At 43.2% G+C, this 21527-nt stretch overlaps 1 protein-coding gene across 12 annotated transcripts in view; it reads left to right on the top strand.

The window, feature by feature from the left end:
* TENM4 (teneurin transmembrane protein 4) overlaps positions 1–21527 on the top strand; it is a 530696-nt gene that overhangs the window by 395414 nt on the left and 113755 nt on the right. For 6 of the 12 annotated variants that reach the window (XM_074572379.1, XM_074572377.1, XM_074572374.1 and 3 more), the window contains 3 exons: positions 5058–5243; positions 11605–11631; positions 19629–19775. In XM_074572379.1, coding sequence (XP_074428480.1) covers positions 5058–5243; positions 11605–11631; positions 19629–19775 — 360 coding nt within the window. The remainder of the gene's footprint in view (positions 1–5057; positions 5244–11604; positions 11632–19628; positions 19776–21527) is intronic. The other 6 variants (XM_074572381.1, XM_074572380.1, XM_074572378.1 and 3 more) reach the window with 1 other exon arrangement.

The following is a 21527-nucleotide window of genomic DNA, read 5'->3' as shown; positions in this document are numbered from 1 at the left end:
ATATAGTGCAGCTGGCCAGTCTATGAATACTGTAATAGGAGAATTAAAAGCTTTCCTTCTCATTTGCGCACGCAGCTCAGATGGTAGCTAATCATGTCCTCTAATTTTAACAACAGAATTGGGAAATGTACCAAAAAAAAAAAAAAAAAGCAGCTTGTAATAAGAACAGAGGTGGCAAATTCTGTCCCTGGGACCGAATGATCAAGGAACAGTTCACCTGCCCTTTTCTGTAAATCAGCCTTAGTCATCTTGAGCTGCCTGAAAAGACCTGTATTTAAGTGGAAACTTAATCTGAAATCCATTTTGATCATTTCTTTGAGTGCCACCAGAAAAGTAAAAGCTACTCTGACTATTTAATCACCCATTAGAAACCTGTGAGCGTTTAAGAGCTCCATGTTATAAAGGGCCAGGGCATACAGCAGGATGTGTGTTGTAAGGCTATTTAAATTCTATGGTCCCCATCTATCTTTAAACTGGCAGCTAAATGGAAGATTTAGATTTGAGAGTTCCCGGCTCCTGGTTCCCTGTCAGAAATAATTAAACTACATTTTAGGGAGACTGTCGGAAGCAGTTTGCTTCACAAGTGTTTTTCACAGCTGAGGGTCGTCTTTGTTACAGCTCTTGGGGCCTGGGAATCCAAACCACCTTATGTATATCCATTATATATGAATTATACATTCCGAACCTGGAGCCTGCACCCTCTGGCACGCGTGGGTGGTGGTATGGCTGGGGTCTCACCTGGGTGGGAGATGGAACCCAAAATGTTCCCAGCCTTCCCGTCCTGGGTTAGCCTAAGATCTGTTTGATTTAAATCATGCAATCCCTGGCCCGCCTGTGCAAAACTGTTCCTTGGCAGCATGTTGTCTGGGAAATATTTCAATCAAGATGTAAATGTCCCAGTGGGTTTTCCATCCCTTTTCATAGGAATGGCTCCACAGAGATTCTGCCTTTCAGAAAGTGGTGGGTTTTTTCTCTCTTCACCATTTTTGAATGTCACTCCATTATCCTAGTTTCACACCTTTAAATAACTCCAGGAAGGCTTCTGACTATCACTCAAAATAGATTCCTTTTGTCCCTGTTTTTTTCTCCTGCACCACCAAACCATAGATGTCTGACCTACGGACATTTCCCTGACTTCTCTACAGGGCACGAGGCTGGATATCAGGACATCTGGGAGGTCCTGTGCCTGTCACAGAGTTCACATATACCTGTAGACCGTTCTTACTTCTTTATGCCTTGTTTACTTTATCTGTCAAAACAGAAATAACATCTTAACATCAAAAAAATAACCCCTGGTACTCAGCCGGACTCATTAATATTCTCCAACCAAGATAAAATATTAAGTAAATTATAGTAAGGTCCTTAAGATGTTCACATGGACTTTGGAGTCACAAGGGGCCAAGTCCTTCAAGATGCCAGTTTTCCTGTCCATCGCTGGAGACGTTTGTCACTTTGGAATTTCAGAGCTTCACAGTCAGCAGTGGAGGTTATTCACAGTGCATGTCACTGGGCTTGAGGATACCAGTGCTGTCCTCCATTTGGAGATGGGACCCTGAAGGTCACAGCTGGGGAACGGGACATAATGAAGACGTGAAGTAACCAAGCTGGTGTTCTTTGGATTGCTCGGTGAACTGGGAGCAGGAAAAATTACATTTTATTTAGTATTCTGAGGTGCAAAGTTCAACACGTATGAATAAAGAATGTAAACCAATAACCACAGGAGCTGTTTCAGTCCAACGCTAGAGTAGCCCTACGGTGAAAAACTGCTGGGAAGCACCAGGGACTGCAACAATACTTTTCTAGTTTGGTTTTAAATACCAGCACTCTCAGACTTTGTACTTTCTCAGTGTGTTTCTTCTCAGCTTGCTGAAATTTTAGTACCATAAATCTAGCTTTTTATTTTTCATCTGCTGTTTCCTTTATCCTCCCCCAGACTTTGTTCATCAGGTCAGCCAGAGAGATCTAATTTTTTTTTATTTTATTTTATTAGTGCAGCTTTATTGCTACGTTAGCTAACTTGCAGGTCCTAAGTGTTCACATACCATCCTGACCGGCCCACGCTCCATTGCAGTGCTGTCTGGCAGTTGGGGAAACACACGGCTGAGCTCCAACCCTTCAGCAAGTCGATAATTGCCCATCCCTTATGCTCATAACGGGCACTGTAGTATGGTATTACCTCCCTCACATCTAGGAGCTGTGAAAATCTGTGTCTCAGTGCCAGATGCAAAGTAAAAACTTTTGACAGCAGCTCAAGAGGCCTTCCTCAGTCGTGTCTTAAGTGATGAGGTAAATTCTACCGACTTCCAATAAAGCTTACGTTAGATTCTGTGACATTTAGGCCACAGATATGTGCACATCTTGCCCATACTCACCACCTGTGTGGTGAGTAGGACTGGGGCAATGACCGTCCCCCTGTACTTGGCACTGGTGAGGCACCGCCTCGAGGGCTGTGTCCAGTTTTGGGCCCCTCACCACAAAAGCGATGAGTCCAGAGAACGGCAACGGGGCTGGTGAGCGGTCTGGAGTACAAGTCTTGTGAGGAGCGGCTGAGGGAGCTGGGGGTGTTGAGCCTGGAGAAGAGGAGGCTGAGGGGAGACCTTCTCACTCTCTACAACTGCCTGAAAGGAGGAGGTAGCCAGGGGGGTCAGTCTCTTCTCCCAAGTACCAAGTGATAGGACAAGAGGAAACAGCCTCAAGTTGTACCAGGGGAGGTTTAGGATGGGTCTTAGGAAAAATTTCTTCACTGAAAGGGTTATCAAACATTGGAACAGGCTGCCCAGGGAAGTGGTGGAATCACCATCCCTGGAGATATTTAAAATATGGGTGGACATATTGCTGAGGGTCATGGTTTAGTGGTGGTTTTGTCAGAGTTAGGTTGATTGTTGGACTCGATGATCTGAAAGGTGTCTTCCAACCTGGACAATTCTATGGTTCTGTGATTCTATGATCATCAGTTTAAACACCCAAGCTGCCCAAATACTTTTGAAAACTTGACTCTAAATGGGACAGACAAGTTCCTGAGTGTCTTAAGAACATTTGAACTCCAAAGTTCTTCCATTAGAAATTTAGATAGATAAGACTAAATGTGTGAGAGGGTTTGGAGACATCCGAGACACTGCAACAAAAGGAGTTTGACAGGAAACTGCTTCACCACCTTGAGTTGTAGTAACCAGGAGCTAAATATTGTGTTGATGTCGCACTTGGAAAATGAGGTGTTTTCTAGACATGCAAAGCATTACTGTTATTACTGTCATAGTTGCCACTGTCTAAAGAGCTCTCTGATTCTTGGAGAGAAGAGTCCATTTCAGCGTAAAGGGCTGAAGACCTTCCAGCTCTCCCCTGTGACGCAAAACCTTCCTCCTGGAGTTGAAGTGGATGTTCCAGCCCCACATCAGGAGCGTGTCAAAAGCCCCCGAGCAGCCTAAGCTTCCTGTTACTGGCGGTATTAATTAGCAAAAGACTAAAGGCAACGTTACTAAGGCTGAATTTCAGTCAGGTGTGATGCTAATGCAGGCTGAGTGGTTTTGAATATTTTATGTGCAGCCAGTGACCCGAAGTAAATGTCTTGTATAATACCAGTCGCCCCTCCACCACAAGCCTCGAGGCCAGAATCTTGCTCTTAATATGCTCAGAAGCACAGAGAGAGGCAGCGGAGATGGGTTGGTGTCTGAGATATTAATTTTGGGGGTACATATCTGGGGGAAGAGTGAGAAAATGTGCTCTGCAGAGTACTCTGGTACCCCTCTGTGGGCTTCCAGCCCAGCCTTACTCAGCATTTCTTCCGTAGGGAAGAACTGTGTCCCTACCCTGTAAAATCTATAAAATGGCTCAGTCAAGCAGAAGGCTTGAGTCCAAAGCATTTGTGAAAGTTTGATGCAATTTAGATGCACCAGGCAGAAGTCAGAGACCTGATAGCCTGAAATATAGTCTGAACTGCCTCTCCTCCGAATGAGGAGATCGCGGTCATGGTTTATGAGAGATTGAAAGTGAGCAGTCAGGTGATGAGCCTGAAGAAGAAATAGATTCATTTCATTTCATCTGCAGTGTAACACCACATCTGTATTTGGTTTTGGTTTTTTTCCTTGAAATCAGTCCTGCATAGTAATGGCGGTAACAGGCACTTTAACACCTGACTCTTGGGTACCTGTTATCCACCAAGCCTTGATTTTTCCAGACAAATACAGTGCAGATGGAAACATGAAGTCTCCCAAATTCATGCCAAGGCCGTGCCAAGTTTTAGCCAGAAGTCTAGTGCTGGGTAAAAATATTATGTATATTTGTGTCCTTATGCCCACTGGGGCTCATGGAGGGTGGAAAGGGCAGCACCTCTGAAAAGCCAATGTCCTTTAGCTCTTCTCTTTTTTGGAGGTAAGTACCGAAATAGCCAGCTGCGACTCCGTGTTTCCGTTAACTCCAATAAGACCTGGGAACAAGCACCATCCTATAAACTCCAGCTCACGTAGCTCACAGAAAGAGCATGGTGGTACCTTCGAATGCCTGAGAGGGGATTTTTAATGGGATGGTAGGGGAACAGAGACATAACAGATGCACAGACTCAGTAAAAATAGAAATATTCTGTATTAGTTTTAAAGAGAGAAGAAGTATTTTAATAAATCCTGTCCCCAGAACCGTAGGTCAACAAACCATAAACCAGGGCTTAACTTTAGCATCAGTAGTTTATCAGCACATTGTTTCCACGCTTAACCAGATTTTAATTAAATGTGACTTTTGTTCTGTTTATTGGAAGAGCCTTCCCCTTCGGATTTGGTGATCACAAAAGCTCAAGGAGTGCAAGCGAATTAGAAAGCAAATAGGAGGATCAATCACAGCAGACCTCTGCAATCCATGTCCGTCTCTTTTTTGAAATATACTTATTAGATTCTTATTGTCAGGAAGGATTAGTGTTATGAGCTCCAGGAATTCCTTTCATTGCTCCGTAAGGCGAGGTAGTGAAGTGTGGCTGCTTTTCTTAACAATAACACTCTGGATTTTTTTTCCCTCCCCTCTCCCTTCTCTCCACCCATATCCCCTCCTCTCTCTTCTCTCCTCTCCCACAGAGATTTGTGCAGCCGACTGCGGAGGACACGGCATTTGTGTCGGAGGCACCTGCCGCTGCGAGGAGGGATGGATGGGCACAGCCTGTGATCAGCGAGCGTGTCACCCACGCTGCAATGAGCACGGGACATGCCGGGATGGCAAGTGTGAATGCAGCCCGGGCTGGAACGGAGAGCACTGCACTATTGGTAGGGAGAAAGAAAAAACGACTACTTTTAACAGAATTATTGATGATCAGGGAGGAGAAAAGGTGCATGCTTAATTGAATATGTGTGACTTAGTGTAGCATGAGCACCTTTGTTCTTGGATTTCAAGTTCTGACATCATACATTTTCATGTGGGAACAAGACAAAATGTCCTTTCATTTGTTGATGACATGGCTATATATATATATTTTATTATCTGACATGAAGTACACCTATGTGGTGTTTGATCTCATAGAGACAAGGCGTCAAATGTCAGGTGGATGCTTTTAAAAACATCCCACTTCGCCTCTCTCGAAAGGTCTTTCTGTGGCCTCCAAGATTTCTCTCTCCCATGGCAGGAGCATTTTCAGAAATATGCATCTGATTTCAAGTTTTCTTTCCTTTTATTTTCTCCATTATTTGCACTGCCACTGTGCTTGCCAGTATAAAAGAGGAAAGTGCAGTCAGATGATTTCTGGCTGGTATTTAACTCTGTCTTGCTTATCCCTTGTCCGCTCCGCTACCCTTCTAACCATTGCATTTCCCTCTCTCTTTGGTTCTGTTTTCCTGGCACTTGAACTCTCAGTGTCAAGTCTATTATTATTATTATTATTATTATTATTATTATTATTATTATTATTATTATTATTATTATTATATTATTATTATTATTATTATTAAGGTGCCACTAATATGCCAAAATCATGCAAAGAGGTGCAGCTCTCAGGTTAAGCAATTTGCAGCATCATTAATGAACTCCTTGGCTTTACCTTCCTCCTTCCTCCTTCATTTCACTTAACTCCTTGATAGATCTTCCCTTTCTTCTGACTGTCATGCATTCAACCACTTTAGTCTCCATTTCGTAGTCATGTTATAAAATCAGTAGCATTCAAACTCCCCAGATACCATTTATTATACACTAATGGAAAACTAAATTAGCGAATCCAGTTCTGCTCTCAATAACGACTGGGTGGACCTGAAAAAAATCAGTCAACTTTAGAAGGGTTATTCCAGAGTGAGAATTCTCCTCCAGTCATTTTGTTTTAATTGGCTTCTTTTAAAGATAAGAAGATTTACCTCTATGTTGCTTTCATTGTGGCATGATACATATAAATCACACTATATCAAAATTAACCACTAGCAGTACCTGGGAAAGTGTCGGCATAGTTATCCATGTGGATTATCAACTTAGTTATCTGTAGACATCACTTTTTTTGCTTGAACACCAGGTAAGTTTGCCCACACAAAGACAGGCAGGAAATGAAGCCTGATCACAATATTTTAATTCTGGCATTAGGATAATGGTACAAACCATGTCTGTGGCTCAATTCTACTTATCATTTATGTATGCTAATGTCACCCTACCACATTATGATCTCCACATGCATCCCTTAATGAAAAATATCTAGCTCTTAAAACTTCCTCTGTCTCATTAGATGTTGCATTCTGCTTTCTTTTCTATGTCCCCAGCAGCTTTCATTTCTTTTCATGAGGAAGGGATTAAAAAAAAAACCCTCTCTCAAATGACTCTAAAATAAAAAGAGAGCAGTCCTCTGTTAATTGGAATCCTGTGTTTCTACAATATTATTTTATAGCCTTTTGTTCAAGTACTTTGATTTAGAAAGCAACACAGGTTCATGAAAGGGTTTTAAAAGAAAAAAAAAATGTTTAGCAAAAAGCCCCAAATCCCGGGGACAATTTTATATGAAAGTCATTCATGCACGAAAAAAGCCTGATTCATACTCAGTGCCATTTTATTCGTCCTGCTGCAAAACCAAAGTGCCGCTAGTTCGGTATATGATATTTCTCCACACAGCTGATATGCCCAGACTGTTTTCGAACAACAAGCTTTTGTCTTTCATGGTAATTAAATTTACCCCGTTATTTGTGGTATTCCTCACTCTAAGTATAAAGAGTCCACGTTATCATGGGAAAGGCCAGCACCGCAGTGCAGTCAGCATCGAGATTTTCTTGGTGCGTGCTATCGTTTCGCGTGGTGCTGACTTCCTGTTGCAGCGCCACCTTGGTTTAGGAATAATTCTTTAATACTTTGAGCGCTGGAGCAATTCTGTTTCTTTTCGCTTCCACCACACCCCCCCCCACACACACCTGATCTTCTTGCATGGTGATTTAGCAACAAATTTGTACGTGGTCTCACGCCTCTGAAGCTGTAAATTGTATTTCCTACAGAATATTTCATTGATAAATGTGCAGAATGTAAAGGAGATTTGGCAAAGTCATAAATATCCAAGAAAATTGAATGGCTTTAGAAGGAGTAATAAGCTAGTTATATTGGCACAGATGAAAGGACATTGACTTGGAATTACATTAAGTACGTGGAAAGCATTCCCCCTGTCCTTGTGTAATTTCCCTGCATGGCAACTTGTTCTGTTGACAGTAATTCCTTATCTGTCTGTGTCATGGCCCGGTTTGCTTTAGCACTGACAAGCATAAAACCCCATCGCTGCAGTGATGCTTTAACAGTCTTGCCATGTGTGCAGGTGACATGGTGGAAATGGGTGGTACAAGTAAAGGACACTTCTTCCATTTCCTGTTGAGCATGTTTGAGAGTAAGAAACCCTTTTGTTTTGTAGGTCGTAGGAGGCTCTTTCTTACGGTGTTCGAGGGAACTCTGATCCCAGTGGGTTAATTTGGTTTGCTCATACAAAGAGTGGTGTTACCAAATATATTAGCTTGATTGCTCACATTCAGGGATTTCATTAGAGGAACCCCAGATAATTCCCAACCATTCATCATCCTAATTCAGCGAACTTAGCGCATCCAGGCAAAGGAGTAGAACAGAAAGTTGATGATATAACCGCAGGAATCCTGAAACCCAGCAGAAAGGTTCTACTGATTTACTCTAATTTCTTAAAGGAGAAAAACCACGTGACAGCAGCCACAATGCTCCTATGATGGGCTCTCCAGCGTATTCCAAATTTGCCCCCAGTTAGAGGCATTGCAAGAATTCAGCTTTCTTCTATTCTAGCCCAAACCACATCCAGGGATCATGGTGGGTTTTAGGAGCGTTGAGTTTAAAGGTGACATAAAGCCTCTCACTGTGGGCTCTAAAAGGCCAAATTACAGCTCACCTCTGTGGTGGGCTCCTCTATGGGATTGCTTCACAGGTGGCACCACTGAAAATTTCCTGGGTTTAATAAACAACTCCAGAAATTTCCCAGGGCTGTAACAGCCTGGCCTCAAATTTGATGCAGTTGGTGATATGGCCTGGATGGTGCCCCAGGTGCTGTGTGTCCCACCTCAGAGAAGCAAAAGGAGACTTCACTCTTCGCAGGTGGGCTGTGCACTGAGATTGTTACCCGATATGTGAAGCTCTCTGTATGTTTTACTAGCAAGGAGCCTTAATCCTTTGATTCATATTGAGATGATTTAGAAATATAATGGCAGAGAGGGCTTCCCTGTGTGGTGGGGTTGGGATGTTCATCATCCTTGAACAGCCTGGACACAAGACCAAAGCCATCCCTTGAAATTCACTTGCTGCACCCAAATACTACAGGGTCTCAAGAGCACTGAGGGACCAGCAGTTAGCTCCCCAAACACCCAACGATCTACCTAGCAGGATTTTCAAAGCACCTCTGTGCCTAATTCCCATTGATCTCTTGCAAAAGCTGCGTGCTTAACTCCTTTTGGAAATCTGGTCCTGGCACGCACTGGTGATGTGTGCGATAACCAGTGCCCAGACAGACAGGCAGACAGCCCGTCCCACAGGAGCTTCTGCTTATGGCGCCATCCGGATGGTTTTTGGTTTACTTAGCAAAATTCTGATTTTTTTTTTTTTTTTTTTCGGAAATCTGCCCCTTTAAGTTTGCCTTTCATCAGCCTTCTTGCATAAATAATCACACATGTTCTGAATAGCCAGGGTTGTAATCAGTGCCTCCCGGTTTCTGCTGGAGCAGCTGGAATCCAGACAAGGCACGTTACAGGTGGAACCTGGTCTCTTTTCCCCGTCTTTCCAACAAGTCACTTGTGCCATTTAAATCCATAAAGCAGCTCGGGCCACGTGCAGCCCAACCTGAAATAAGCCCACCAGTGTCTGGTGAAGGTTCTTGCTACCACCCTCAGCCCAACAGAGGAGACAGTCAGCTCTCTGCCACGCTCAGCCTTCTCCGCAGCGGAAGCTGAGCTGTGTTTGCCCCTCTGGCACCCACGCTGCCCTGTGGGGATGGGTATCTTGGGGCAAGACAAGGCCATGGTTATAGCAGTCAGTGGAAAATATGTGCATGCTGCTTTGTTCCGACATGTTTTTGCATCAAGCTGAAGGTAATCTGGCCTTAAGTACTTTGGCAGAATATTTGACAGTAAATGCTAAGCGCAGATGAACTTCAAAGACAGTCTTTTTCCCTGCCCCTGTGGCATAAACTTGTGCCGTCACTGGTTCAACAACGAACGGCCGCTTTCTCCTCTCCTTCAAATTTGTGTGATCTCAGTTTAACTCCAGTCTTTTCACTCTGTCCACTTCTCCCTATGGGGAAGATAAAAGGAAAAAGAATATTTGGAAAATGAAGGAGAGTGTGCTGGGGAAGAAGTCCTACCTGAAGACCTGCTCCTAGCATCTCTTACTTCTCTCTTTCCTCTCTATGGGCCAAGAGAAATGCTCATGTGATCTTTCCCAACGTGTTTTGGACAAAGCAAACCAAGTTAGCTCAGACTGGTGAAATGAGAGGATTTTCGGACTAAAAAATTGTCACATGAGCTCCCCCCATAGCAGGTATGAAGGGACAGTGGCTTTCCAGGAACGGGGATGGTGCCATGGAGCTGAGTGCCGTGCAAAGGACACCTTAGAAAAGTAGCCCTGTATAGTTCCTCAGCACGTCTCACATGCCTGCAGGGCTTGCAAAGGAGTATCTGTAGATAATAAGATGATATTTTAATGCCAGAAGTATAGCATGGGAATGAGACTATATAGGTCTAGAGAAGAAAGATTCATGCTACCATGGAATATTCCCATAGGTGGCCTCCATTAGTTTTCAAATTACAAGAAAACGTTGACACAGAACTGGCATACGGTTGGCATTGGCAACTACCTCCACTGCCATCATCTGCACAGTGCCTGCTGCTCAGGTTTACTGGTTGGGCTGCTCCGGATGTCAAGATTCAAGAGACCCGTTCCCAGGCTTTAGCCACCGTCCAAGCAGATGGCGATGCCCTGCTTCCCACATCGCTACTGCTGCACCGGGGTGATTAGTTAATCTCATTCCCAAGCTTCATAACTGCCCTGCACTAGGTTAGCTCTGATCTTCCCAGCCCTCTCCACGTACTTAGAGTAGTGCTTCAAGGGATGCATTAGATTCACAGCATGGAAAAATGATTCCTGCGACAGCTGTGAACTCCTGGGTGGGCGGTCTGCGTGAACGAACCTGAAACAAAAACCTCTTCAAAAGGGTACCAGGACACAACTGAGGGAGAGATTGCAGGGAGCAGACAAGAGAACAAGGGAAATAATGTTTAAGCAGGTAATGAAAGATAGAAATGCACGACTCGGCACCTCTTATTTATTCATAAAGACCAGAGAGTGCCGCCTGCTGGCACGCACAAGGGCTCTCTGAGGCAGGACTCCTGCCTTCTGTGTGTGTCTTTGCCACCAACTTTCTGTTTGACCCCAGAAAATCAATTAGAAGGTGGTTTTCCAAATTAATGTTCCATGGGAATTGGGCACATGACTGCTCCCTCTAGATCTATAACTTTCTTTTTTTTTCTTTAGCCCTCCTTGGAATGAGTATATTAATACTGACCTATCTGGTAGAGCTGCCATGAGGTTAATTTAATATTTGTAAAGTAATTTGATCTGGGGCTAGAGGATGCTGTATAAATGCGATGTATTACCATTAAGAAGATCCAGGGAAAAGCCTCTCCCAGTCTGGTAAGGTCACAGAACTGTGCCTCTTTGTGCGGAAAAATGTAAGACAATCAGGTGAGGTGGAGCACCTTCAAATGAATCTGGTTTTCCTGATGAAAAGAAAAGCAGTCAGTAAAACAGAGGTAGACTGTTGCAAATGAGCAGAGAATTACAATATTCTGCCATATATATATATATTTATACATATATATACCTATATATATAAAAAATCACAGAAATATATATATATAAAAAACTTTCCTGTTTCTCTTCCTGATCCTAATGAGCAAAGATGACTGGATGCCTACACACAGCCTTCTTGAGCTCTTTGACTGAGGAGGGCTGTGCTCCACCCTTCTTCCTTTTTTTCTCTCCTCATAATCAAGGTTTTTCTTTTCATATCACAGCGAACTCTCCTTTGCCTTTCTAGCACCTGCACAGTCTCGTAGTAAGCCGCAATGCACTTATTCAATCCTACCTTAAATGTCCTGTCTTTTATCTCCCAAGCTCACTATCTGGATAAGGTAGTGAAAGGTATGCTCTTCCTTCCTATTTTTCCTATTGTCTTTGTGTTTCTTTTTTAAAAAATGCACCGTGAACATGCTGTGTTGAGGTTGCATCTCTTCCTCATTGTCACCAAAGTGCTCCCTAATGTCTGGAAGGGGGAACTTTCCAGTCATTTAGGTAGGAAATACCTCCGTAAGTGCCGTGACCCTGTGTTAACATCATGTGAGTGTTCCTACCCGTCCCCCTGTCTCTGCCCTCCCCTCCAAATCATCTCTCATCCTCACCCCTCCTACCCAGGTAAGGCAAGTCAGGAGGAAACGAAAGTGTCTGTGAAGTGTCTGTACAGCAGGAGCCCTGTGCAGTGATGTATTTTAATTAAATGTCTATGATCCGTTTTGTAACAAGCAGGTGAGTGCACTTTCTGTGTGGAGTCTTCATGTTTTTGAGCCATGGCTGCAAAGTCTTACATGGGAACTTTGAGTAACGGTTTATTGGTTTTTTTCTTAATACAAAAATGTTATGACTTCCAAGCCTCTGGTGGTATAAATCCGCAAAATCTATTGAAATCACTGACGTTGCATTAATGTACGCTGCCACAAAATCCAACCCTATGTTCCTATTTGTAAAATTAAAGCGAGTCTAGGACCCAGGTCTTTCTTCAGCAAAGAAGAAAAGGAATTGAACAGTTACAGAATAGAGGTAGTCTGCTATCTTAAAAAAAAATCTCAGTTATTTATTGATCAGAGCAATGATCTACATTAATTTAGGACTTTTGAGTAGAAATAGACAGTTCCACAATGCACTTAGCTTTCTAAAAATATTGAAATAGCACACATCTAGTTAAATACAACAACCTGACAATAAATATGATTGAGTTGGACGCAAATATCTTTCTACACGGCTGATTTGACGCTAACAGCAGCACAGTGCTGACACCACACAGCATCATATGTTTGCTGGTTAAACAAACCAAAAAATCAGGTTGAACAAATCAGTTTCTTCCATAGCATTACCCTCCTTTACAGGTTGTGAGCAATCAGAAATAGCAGCTGTGAGAGGCTGATGAAGAAGGACAGACATGCCAAAATATTTGTCCGGTTAAAATGAAGTCTCTGCCATATAGGGCTCTTGTGGTGTGACAAGAAACACGGTTGCCCTGCTGACTTCCCTTCTCTGGATAAATTTACAATCTAATGTTTCTCCCTTGTTCCCATGGAGGCTTAAAGGCAGGTTTGGGTACAAATGCAAATAGGGACAAACTTTGAACAGGCAAACAAATATTAATGATAAGGAAATGGACAGTTTAAATAAGGAGACTTTCATCTTCAGTGTAATGCAGCAACTGGTAGCTCTCCTTGGGCTCCTGTTGATAGATCAGTGGATTGTTCAGTGGTAGTGGTACTTCAGTTAGTTTTCTCTCATTGCTTAGCATCAGTAAAACATGCTTCACTTTATTGAAATTAAGAGAAAAAACTATATTCCTCTTAGATCAAGGAAAGAGGGTCAATTGTTGTACCCTTATGAAGTAATAGTGGTTGGCATCCTTAGAGGGAGATCTGGGCCATCACTAGGGAGTGCGATCAGAACCTCCTGTTCATCTTCCACATCCCAGTGTTTTACATCGCAAAACCCCAGGACTCCTTTTTCATCTCCACAGGTATTGGGGAAGGTTGGACCAAAAGGTAGCAGATAAGCACCACGGGGATAGAAAAGATGAGAAATCAACCTGCAGAGGCTGGGTCCAGGGATCTTCGGTACTGATTTGCCCATTCAGTGGCCCAATTTTTTTTACTAAGTCCTCTGTAGCTGTCGTTTTTCCTCTGGATAGCCTTTATGCCCAAGAATAAAGACACATTATATTTACTGAGTATTTCAGTGGGTAACAGGTTAAGCAACACGCTAAGAATAAAAGATTGTCTCTTACCATGCGTGGCCTCTTTTGGAAGATTAGCAATAGCTGAAACATTAAAAGTACATGTTTTTTACTTGGCTAACTGCATGGTGTGCATTTTTCAAAACTAAATTACTCATGCCCTTTTGGCTTTCTTAATTATTAACATCTTTCTGGTTGAAATCTCTTCCCAGTAATCCTGGGTTGTCAAGGGTGAGCCTGATTTACTGCTGAATCTTTCCGACAGCTTTACAAGAAACCAGTAAGTCAGCGAAGATGCGGAACTGTTTCTAAATTGGAGGGCAAGTTTCAATAGCAAACATCTGCATGATTAAAACAAGAAGCTCTAACTGGAATTGGAGTGGAGTCTTCTAAACCAAGGCCTAATTAACACTGGTAATGCTTAAAATGGAAAGAGGTGCCGGCTATTAAAGAGGTGCTGATCTTAGAGAGCGTTTCTCCATCCAGAATACCAGTGGAGCTGACGGTACCTCCACGTTATTAATTTCTATTGTTGGTTATCAATTCTCACTCTTAAAAAGTAGCCACATTGACGCTGTAGTGAGGCGTACAAACAGCTAGACTAAAATGCAAAGATGCTGAAAAACATTTGAATTCAAGGATGGCTGCAAGGTTTGAGCTGCTCCTGAGAAGCAGCGAGAACCCAAGGTCTGACCACAGCTCATTCCCTCCTTTGTAGAGTTATGAGCAATAGGAGCTCTGGCAAGTAACTTTTTTAATCTTCATTTTACAGAATGCATCTGATTAAGTGTTTCTGGATTCCCAGCATCGCAAAACATCATGGCGGTTGTTTGAGTTGAGTGTTTTTCAGGACGCTTTACCGGGTTTCTCATAATTTGCAGGGATCAGATGATGCTTTGTTCCTCCCTTTCAGTCCTGCAGAACTTCTGCAGGTCCCTTACTGATTGTTCTCTCAAGCTCCGGGTGTTTGCATCCTCACATGTTGCCTTCAGCCGTGTCCTACTCGCTTCAGAGCTCAAGCGCTGTATGTTGGGACTTGCTAGAACATCCATCAGTGCTTTCCTGCTGACAATGGAGGAAAGATAATAGCCTTATCTTGTAAGTCCAATTTCAAGTGGCAATGAGGCTTGGCCTGAAGAAAAATCCCGTTGAACATGGTTTATAATTGGACTAATTAGAGGAGGCCTTAACTGTAGAGATCATTAAGGGCAGATTATTTTACCAACAGACTTAAAATGGCAGGATAATTTCTTACACTGGTGGCAATGTCCTTTGACTCTTAATACTCTTTTCTTGTCTAGTTCAAAATTAGTCCCATTTTTATATTGCTTCCCTGGTCTGTACTGTCTCTTGCATGGCAGACCTGACACCTTTGTGAATGTCCCACAGCATCATCATCTTTCAGCAGCGCTTTTATGTCCTTCAGTTGGTAACTCACATAAAGGGTTTCCCTCCTCCCCCGCCTCAAAAAGCCCTATTCATATATTTAATTCTCTGAGTCACCCAAATACAGTTAACAAACACAGCCAGGAATAATGGATCATGAGTGACTCTAGCTATGAGAAATGAGAGCTGCAAGATTATGGTGGGGTAAATCTGTGAGGATTAAGAAGCTATCCCGCTGTGCTGATATTCAGAAGCACTTTGGAGACAAGACGATTTTTTTGCTTTATTCCCCAGCGTGGGGGCAAGGAGAGGATAAAGTTTATTTGTATCGTGTTTTCGTCGAGTGCTTTGAAGTGCACTGTTTGTGGAATGGGGAATACTGTGTGTTCCTATCTCTGTAGTGTTAGCGATGGTCCAGTCTTTATGCAGTGAACCAGTTCAGAAATGGTAGTACTTATAGGTCCATTCTCCTATATATATTGGCCTACATGTCCATGTTATCTTCTAACTTTCTGAAGGTACGAGTTCGCTAACAGCTGCTGTTTAATTATGGTATTTTCTATTAATGGTTCCCTTTCTCATTACTTCCGAAAGCTGTCTGCTCTCCTACCAAACCCATGACACCGGAAAGGTACGATTTAATACTCACAGCACTGACATTTTACCATACCTTGTAACGTAATGGTTAATATCTGAAAACCTTTATGTTCATGGATCTGTGAAGAAGAGTTTATCTCATTAGGAAACAGTTCTCTCTGACACCTTGGAAGAGGTTTATCTCACTAGGAACCAGAGATGACTCTCTCCTTGGTGGGAAGGGGTAAACTTGCTTTCTAGACTTGAAAGATGCCAAGAGAGTGGAGTATGACATTACAGCTGGGAGTTATCCCACTTTAGGTATCTACAGCCTCGATACTTGTATCTCATCTGGTCACGCTGGATTCCCTTAATAGTTAAGAAGAGGAAGAGACAGTTTGGGAAGGCATAACCTCGTGAGAGTCTCTGTTCTGTCTTTCCTCTCTTGACTGATGCTTTTCCTCTGTCTGTCTGTCTGCCTTCTGAGATGCTTGCCTTAGTTTCTCTGGGTCCAGATCAATGAGATTCAAAGGAAATCACAAAAGTCCACTTGGGTGATCTCAAATACATTTCATAAAGACAGTGAATTGCACACAAAATTGAAAGGGATAGGACTGAAAGAGGTCTCCTCAGTTAGAGTCCAGTCTTCTACTGTCAAGGTCAGACACATTGTATAAAACTTTATATAAATTTAGCAAGCTCTGTGGACAGATCAGTGATGCTTCTTCTCCTTAATACTCCTGCTGGGAGGCTACTCCAAAACTTTCTTCCTTTGATCCTGGCAAATGCCTTTTATTTTTTTCCCCTTCAAATTTCCAGCCAAAATTTATTCATGCTTGGTTTACGTCCATTTGTTCTTATGCCAGCAATATTCTCTTTAGCTTAAATAGCTGTTTTCCCTTCTCACTGTTTATCTGTTTCATGAATTTGTGGAAAACAATCATAGTCTTTTCAGCCTTTGCTGTGCTAGAGTAGAGAAATCAAGGTCTTCTCATTTCCTCGGGTGCAGAAGGTGTTCCCATCCTAATTATATCCACCATTTTCTGCCACTCCAAATTCCCCCTTTCCTAGGCCTGGGAGAGTAGAGCACATGCAGTTCCACATGAGCTCCTAATTTTCACCGTTATATTAATGGTTCCTTGTACCTGCTGGACACTCCTCATATGAGACTTTTGAAGATCATTTGCTTTTTTTCAGTCTCAGGCCAAGCGATCAATCACTATGGTATCTTTTCTGTCTAATAATGTTAGATCTTTGCTTTTGAGATCTTTGTTCCAAAGATTATAAAATGCAAAATATAATCCAAACAAAAACAACAAAATGAAATCCCTCTTTTCCCTCTGAATTTTCATCACGTGAAACCTCATCAGCCTAACTTGAACTGTTTCCAGGTTCGAACCCTGTTCCTATATGGCTTGGAACCAAACCCAGGAGGCTTTTTTGTCTTTATCATAGAATCATAGAATGTGTTGAGTTGAAGGGACCTTTAAAGGCCATCTAGTCCAACCCCCCTGCAGTGAGCAGGGACATCTTTAACTAGATCAGGTTGCTCAGAGCCTCATCAAGCCTGGCCTTGGATGTTTCCAGGGACGGGGCCTCCACCACCTCTCTGAGCAACCTGGGCCAGTGTCTCACCACCCTCATTGTGAAGAACTTCATCCTAATGTCTGATCTAAACCTGCCCTGCTCTAGTTTAAAACCATTGCCTCTCATCCTATCGCCACATGCCCTTGCAAACAGCCCCTCCCCAGCTTTCTTGTAGGCCCCCTTCAGGGACTGGAAGGCTGCTATAAGGTTTCTCCGGAGCCTTCTCTTCTCCAGGCTGAACAACCCCAGCTCTCTCAGCTCCCAGCAAAAACTTCTAAAACCTATCTTCTTCCCATTGCAGAAAATAAGTGTCTGCTCCACTACTTGATGGGTTAAAAATCTAGTGGTATCCAACCCTTCTTCTCTCATCCTTCTACAGTGGGGTCTTCAACTTCTCATCACCCAACTCTTTTTGGTTCTCACGGTGATCCTGTCCAGGTCAACGCTGCAGCACCTTTGCAAGGAGTTTCCTGTTCAGCCTCTGCAACTGCAGGATAAAAAAAGAACTTTTTAGGATGGGTTATAAAGAGTCCAAGCAGTAAAACCTGAGGTGTGCGCAGTGGTGATGCACCAGCCAAGCTCTAATGGAGCCCTGCAGAATACACATAAAGTGAGATTTCTTCAGAGGTTTTTCAGCTAGACAAATTCAGGCAGATTTATAAAGAAGGAAAAAAAAAAGTCCTATCTCTGCCATCAGGATGGTCCCATCCAAACTGAATTTATCTACTCCAAAGTGGGTTTTCCTGCCCTACCTAGCTAAGTAATTTTAGCAGGTTATTTAACAAGAAACACACTTCTTCCTCTTTCATTCTCCAAAACAGCTGAATGCTTTCAGCTTGTACTGAAAGTAAGTAAAGGGAACAAACACATAAATCAGCTCTAACATGGAAAAAAAATCAGATTAAATGGTTAAAAGTTTGGCAATGTTGTAAGTAACTGAAGGCAGGATATTAAAATGGAGAATTTCAAGTAGCCTTGCATATAAATAGTTCTTCTGTAGTATATAAATACTAATATGGTATATAAATACCAAAATACACACACACACAAGCACGCTCACACATACACACACGCCTTACATGTCCCCCCTCCGAAAATACACATTTTAAAAGACTGAAATACAACGAATATCTTTGTCAGTGAAAAATTTCTTGAAGATCCTTTTCCTTAAAACTTTCATTCCTTTTCCCATTTGGTCCCTGTAAACCCGTCCCTTGTTAGAAAAACAATGCTAGAAAAGATGTGAATTTCACCCTGAAAGAATTCTTTAGTTAAAAGGCATTTCTGAACGACTTCTTTCTGGCGCAGGACACACGATGGCGTGGTGTCTCACCTCTTCTTGGGCAGACCCTCCTGCACCATGCCAGATGTTGCACACATACCTGTCAGTCCTCTTCACCATCCTGTTGTTGCCCTTTAGGACAGGATCAGCCTGTGTTGTTTGCAGAGCGTCACAAACCTGTCTTGCGAAGCTGAGGGCCTGGAGAACCTCAGACTACGCAGTGGGATTGCACAACACACATATAAATAGAGAGGGCCTTAAAACAGGGTTTAGGAAGACTGAATTGTGTTCCTGGTATAATCAGTCCTGCTGAATGACCTTGACAGTCGCTTCAGCTCCTTGCACTTCAGTTTCCTAAGCAGTAAAATGTGGCTTACGTTTCTGACTGCTTCTCGGTAAAGATGTTTTGAGCTCTGCAGGTAAAAAGCCCCCAGAACTGTATAAGCTGAGCAGCCTCCCTGACACCACTGCTTACTGTGGAAATCACTCTGCTGTTTTCTTGGGGAGGGATAAAAAAGGGCTGAAAGCTCGACGAGAGGTCATCAGATGAGAGAATCAAACCCTAGTGAGCAGACTGGGAGCTTGGTCTTCATCCTCCCTAAGTCTTATTGCTGAAAAAAGAAATGCCTGCCTCTGGGCTGGGCTCTCTCCCTAGTCAGTGGGGAGAAATGAGTGTTTCCAGAGCGGGCTTCTGCTCATCACTACGGGCGTCTAACATCTAACCAGGGGATTTATGCCATGGGACAGTCTTTTCCTCTGCTGACTACAGAGAGGGTTGAAGGTATCTCCATTATGGGTGAATTGGAACCAAATGAGATGAATCCCACCCAAAATGACAACAGTAGAGAAATTGGGCGTTCTCCAAATATTTTCTAACGTAGGAAGTGCCTTCCTCTTCTAGCCAGCTTTGACTGCTTACCAGTCTCAGTATTGCTGAAAGCCAGCTGCTTTATCCTGATGGGCATTGGGAACTTTAACACCCCAAGTAATTTAGGTAACCCCAAATCCTCGTCTTACAAAGCAAATGCTTTGAGAGACTCAGAGGGCAGGAAGATCTAATTGCCTCCCTGAAGCTCACCGTTCCCTCGATCCAATTAGTGAGGCTGTGCTGTGATGACCTCCTGGGAGACAGCAGCCCATTGAGTGGTCACCACCATTCCAACACCAAACTGGGACAGTTCGCTTCAGGTGGGAAGCCAGCAAGCGAGAGTGGAGAAATAAGCTGAAGGCAAAGGGAAAAAGCTGTCTAACTGGCCTCTTTCAAGGCTGCGTTGCTTTGTCTTTCCAGCGCATTTGAATGTGTGGCTGTTTGCCTTGCAGAGGGATGCCCTGGCTTGTGTAACGGCAACGGCAGATGCACTCTGGACATGAACGGCTGGCACTGCGTCTGCCAGCTGGGCTGGAGGGGAGCAGGCTGCGATACTTCCATGGAGACGGCATGCGGCGATGGGAAAGACAACGACGGAGGTAGGACATGAGCACATGCGAGATGTCAGGCTTCGCAGAGCCTGTAAACCTTGCACAGTGAACAGTCAGCTGGGCTTGATTCTGCAGGGCAGATGATTGTTTTTTGACAGCTGGTGGAGAACAGACAGCGAAATCTGCCAGGCTGACTCAGCCAGAGTGGATTTGAATTCAAATGAAATGGATTTGGACTTGGGCTGCCAGGGCTGAAGAGGGAGGTTTTTGTTTATCCTCAAATCAAGTCCATGTACCAGAGAGCAGGCAGAGGCGATGCTCTCGTCCTGTCGTTCCACCCTGGCCGGGTGGCTCAGCAGTGACACGATGGGACCACCTCAGACAGCAAATGTCCCTGACTGTTCGAACTCTGGCCTCACCGCCTGTGGTTTTCATCAAGGCTCTCTGGTAGGTCACTGCTGACTTGGGATGGATGTTTTGCAGAAACTTAGAGGCTTCGGTGACTGATCCTCATGCCCACAAGCCATCCAATCTCTCTCGAACCATGTTTTATTGATTATGGTTCCATATGTAATGATGTCAGGCATGTGAATAATAGCTCTGCATAATGCAAGCTTAATATTCAGAGTTATCTCATTACAAAGGAAACCCTGGTGCAGTGTGAAGGTTTGAATTAGAGGGCAGGAGATGAGATATTAAATTTAAGGCATAAGGGAGACTGCATAATTTGTTTTGTTGTCACTCAGCGAAAGGCTTTGTAAACCACAAGTCTGGGCCAGGACCCAAACTGTGAAGTGGAGACTGCATTTTGCAAGCCTCTGTTTTATCATATTCACAAGAACAGTACATTTAAAAAAAAAAAAATAGCCAAGCCAAGACTGTGATTATCTGCTTCACAGCAACTGGGATTCTGATTGAATATTTAAAATACTTCTGCACATCTGGCATGGCAAATGGACCAAATTATCCCTGTAGAAAAGATGGAAAAAATTGGAGAACCATACAAAGAGTACACACTATAAAACAAAGGTCGCTTTTTGCCTCACGTGAAACAATATCACTATACTCTTCTTTCCTATTTATAGCTGGCACAGGGCAGCAATAAAGTTCATCACATCAGATGTGTAAAAATATGGTAAATAGAGCCAAGGATAATCCCAGTTTCCGTGGAAAAAAATAACCCAACAAAAACCCTGTGAAGTTTTTAGGAAGAGAGGGAAGAAGGAGTAATCCAGCCTAACGTACAATGTAGACCACATCTGTATAACATCAAAAAGAGTTGGTGGAACCCCATCTCCTCGTACCTCCTGGTTCAAGGTGCTAATCTTGTAACTGGGTTACCCTCACCTTGAAACAAGCTGTTTGTCACCTTGCTAGCCTGCAGGACAGCAGATGTAGACAGGAGACAAAAGGCATCGACATGTTTACAAGTTGGTGCACATCAGCTGCTAACTTGCATTTGGTGAACGTGTGTGGAGCAGTGGTGTACACAGCGAGAGCAAAGCAACTCATAGGTTGTAACATATTGCCTTGTGACGGCTTATTCATGTGTCAGAGCCCACAAATGAGTGTTGACTTTATTCTTGGTACACAAAAAAACCCAATACGTGTACGTGGTGTGCATTACAGTTTACAAATAATCCATGTCATACACTATGCTATTCCTTTGATTTTGCTGTGTTATTGCTAAGGACTCTCCTCAGCTGAAAAGTGGAACGGTGGAATACCTTTACCTTCTTGACTTCATTTTTATACATTTTCATGGATCATTTGTATTTGTGGGCTCAAATCTAGAATTTC

Source organism: Larus michahellis, chromosome 1 (genome assembly GCF_964199755.1).
Source record: "Larus michahellis chromosome 1, bLarMic1.1, whole genome shotgun sequence".
NCBI classification, from domain to species: domain Eukaryota; kingdom Metazoa; phylum Chordata; class Aves; order Charadriiformes; family Laridae; genus Larus; species Larus michahellis.
This window is presented reverse-complemented; position numbering and strand designations above follow the sequence as displayed.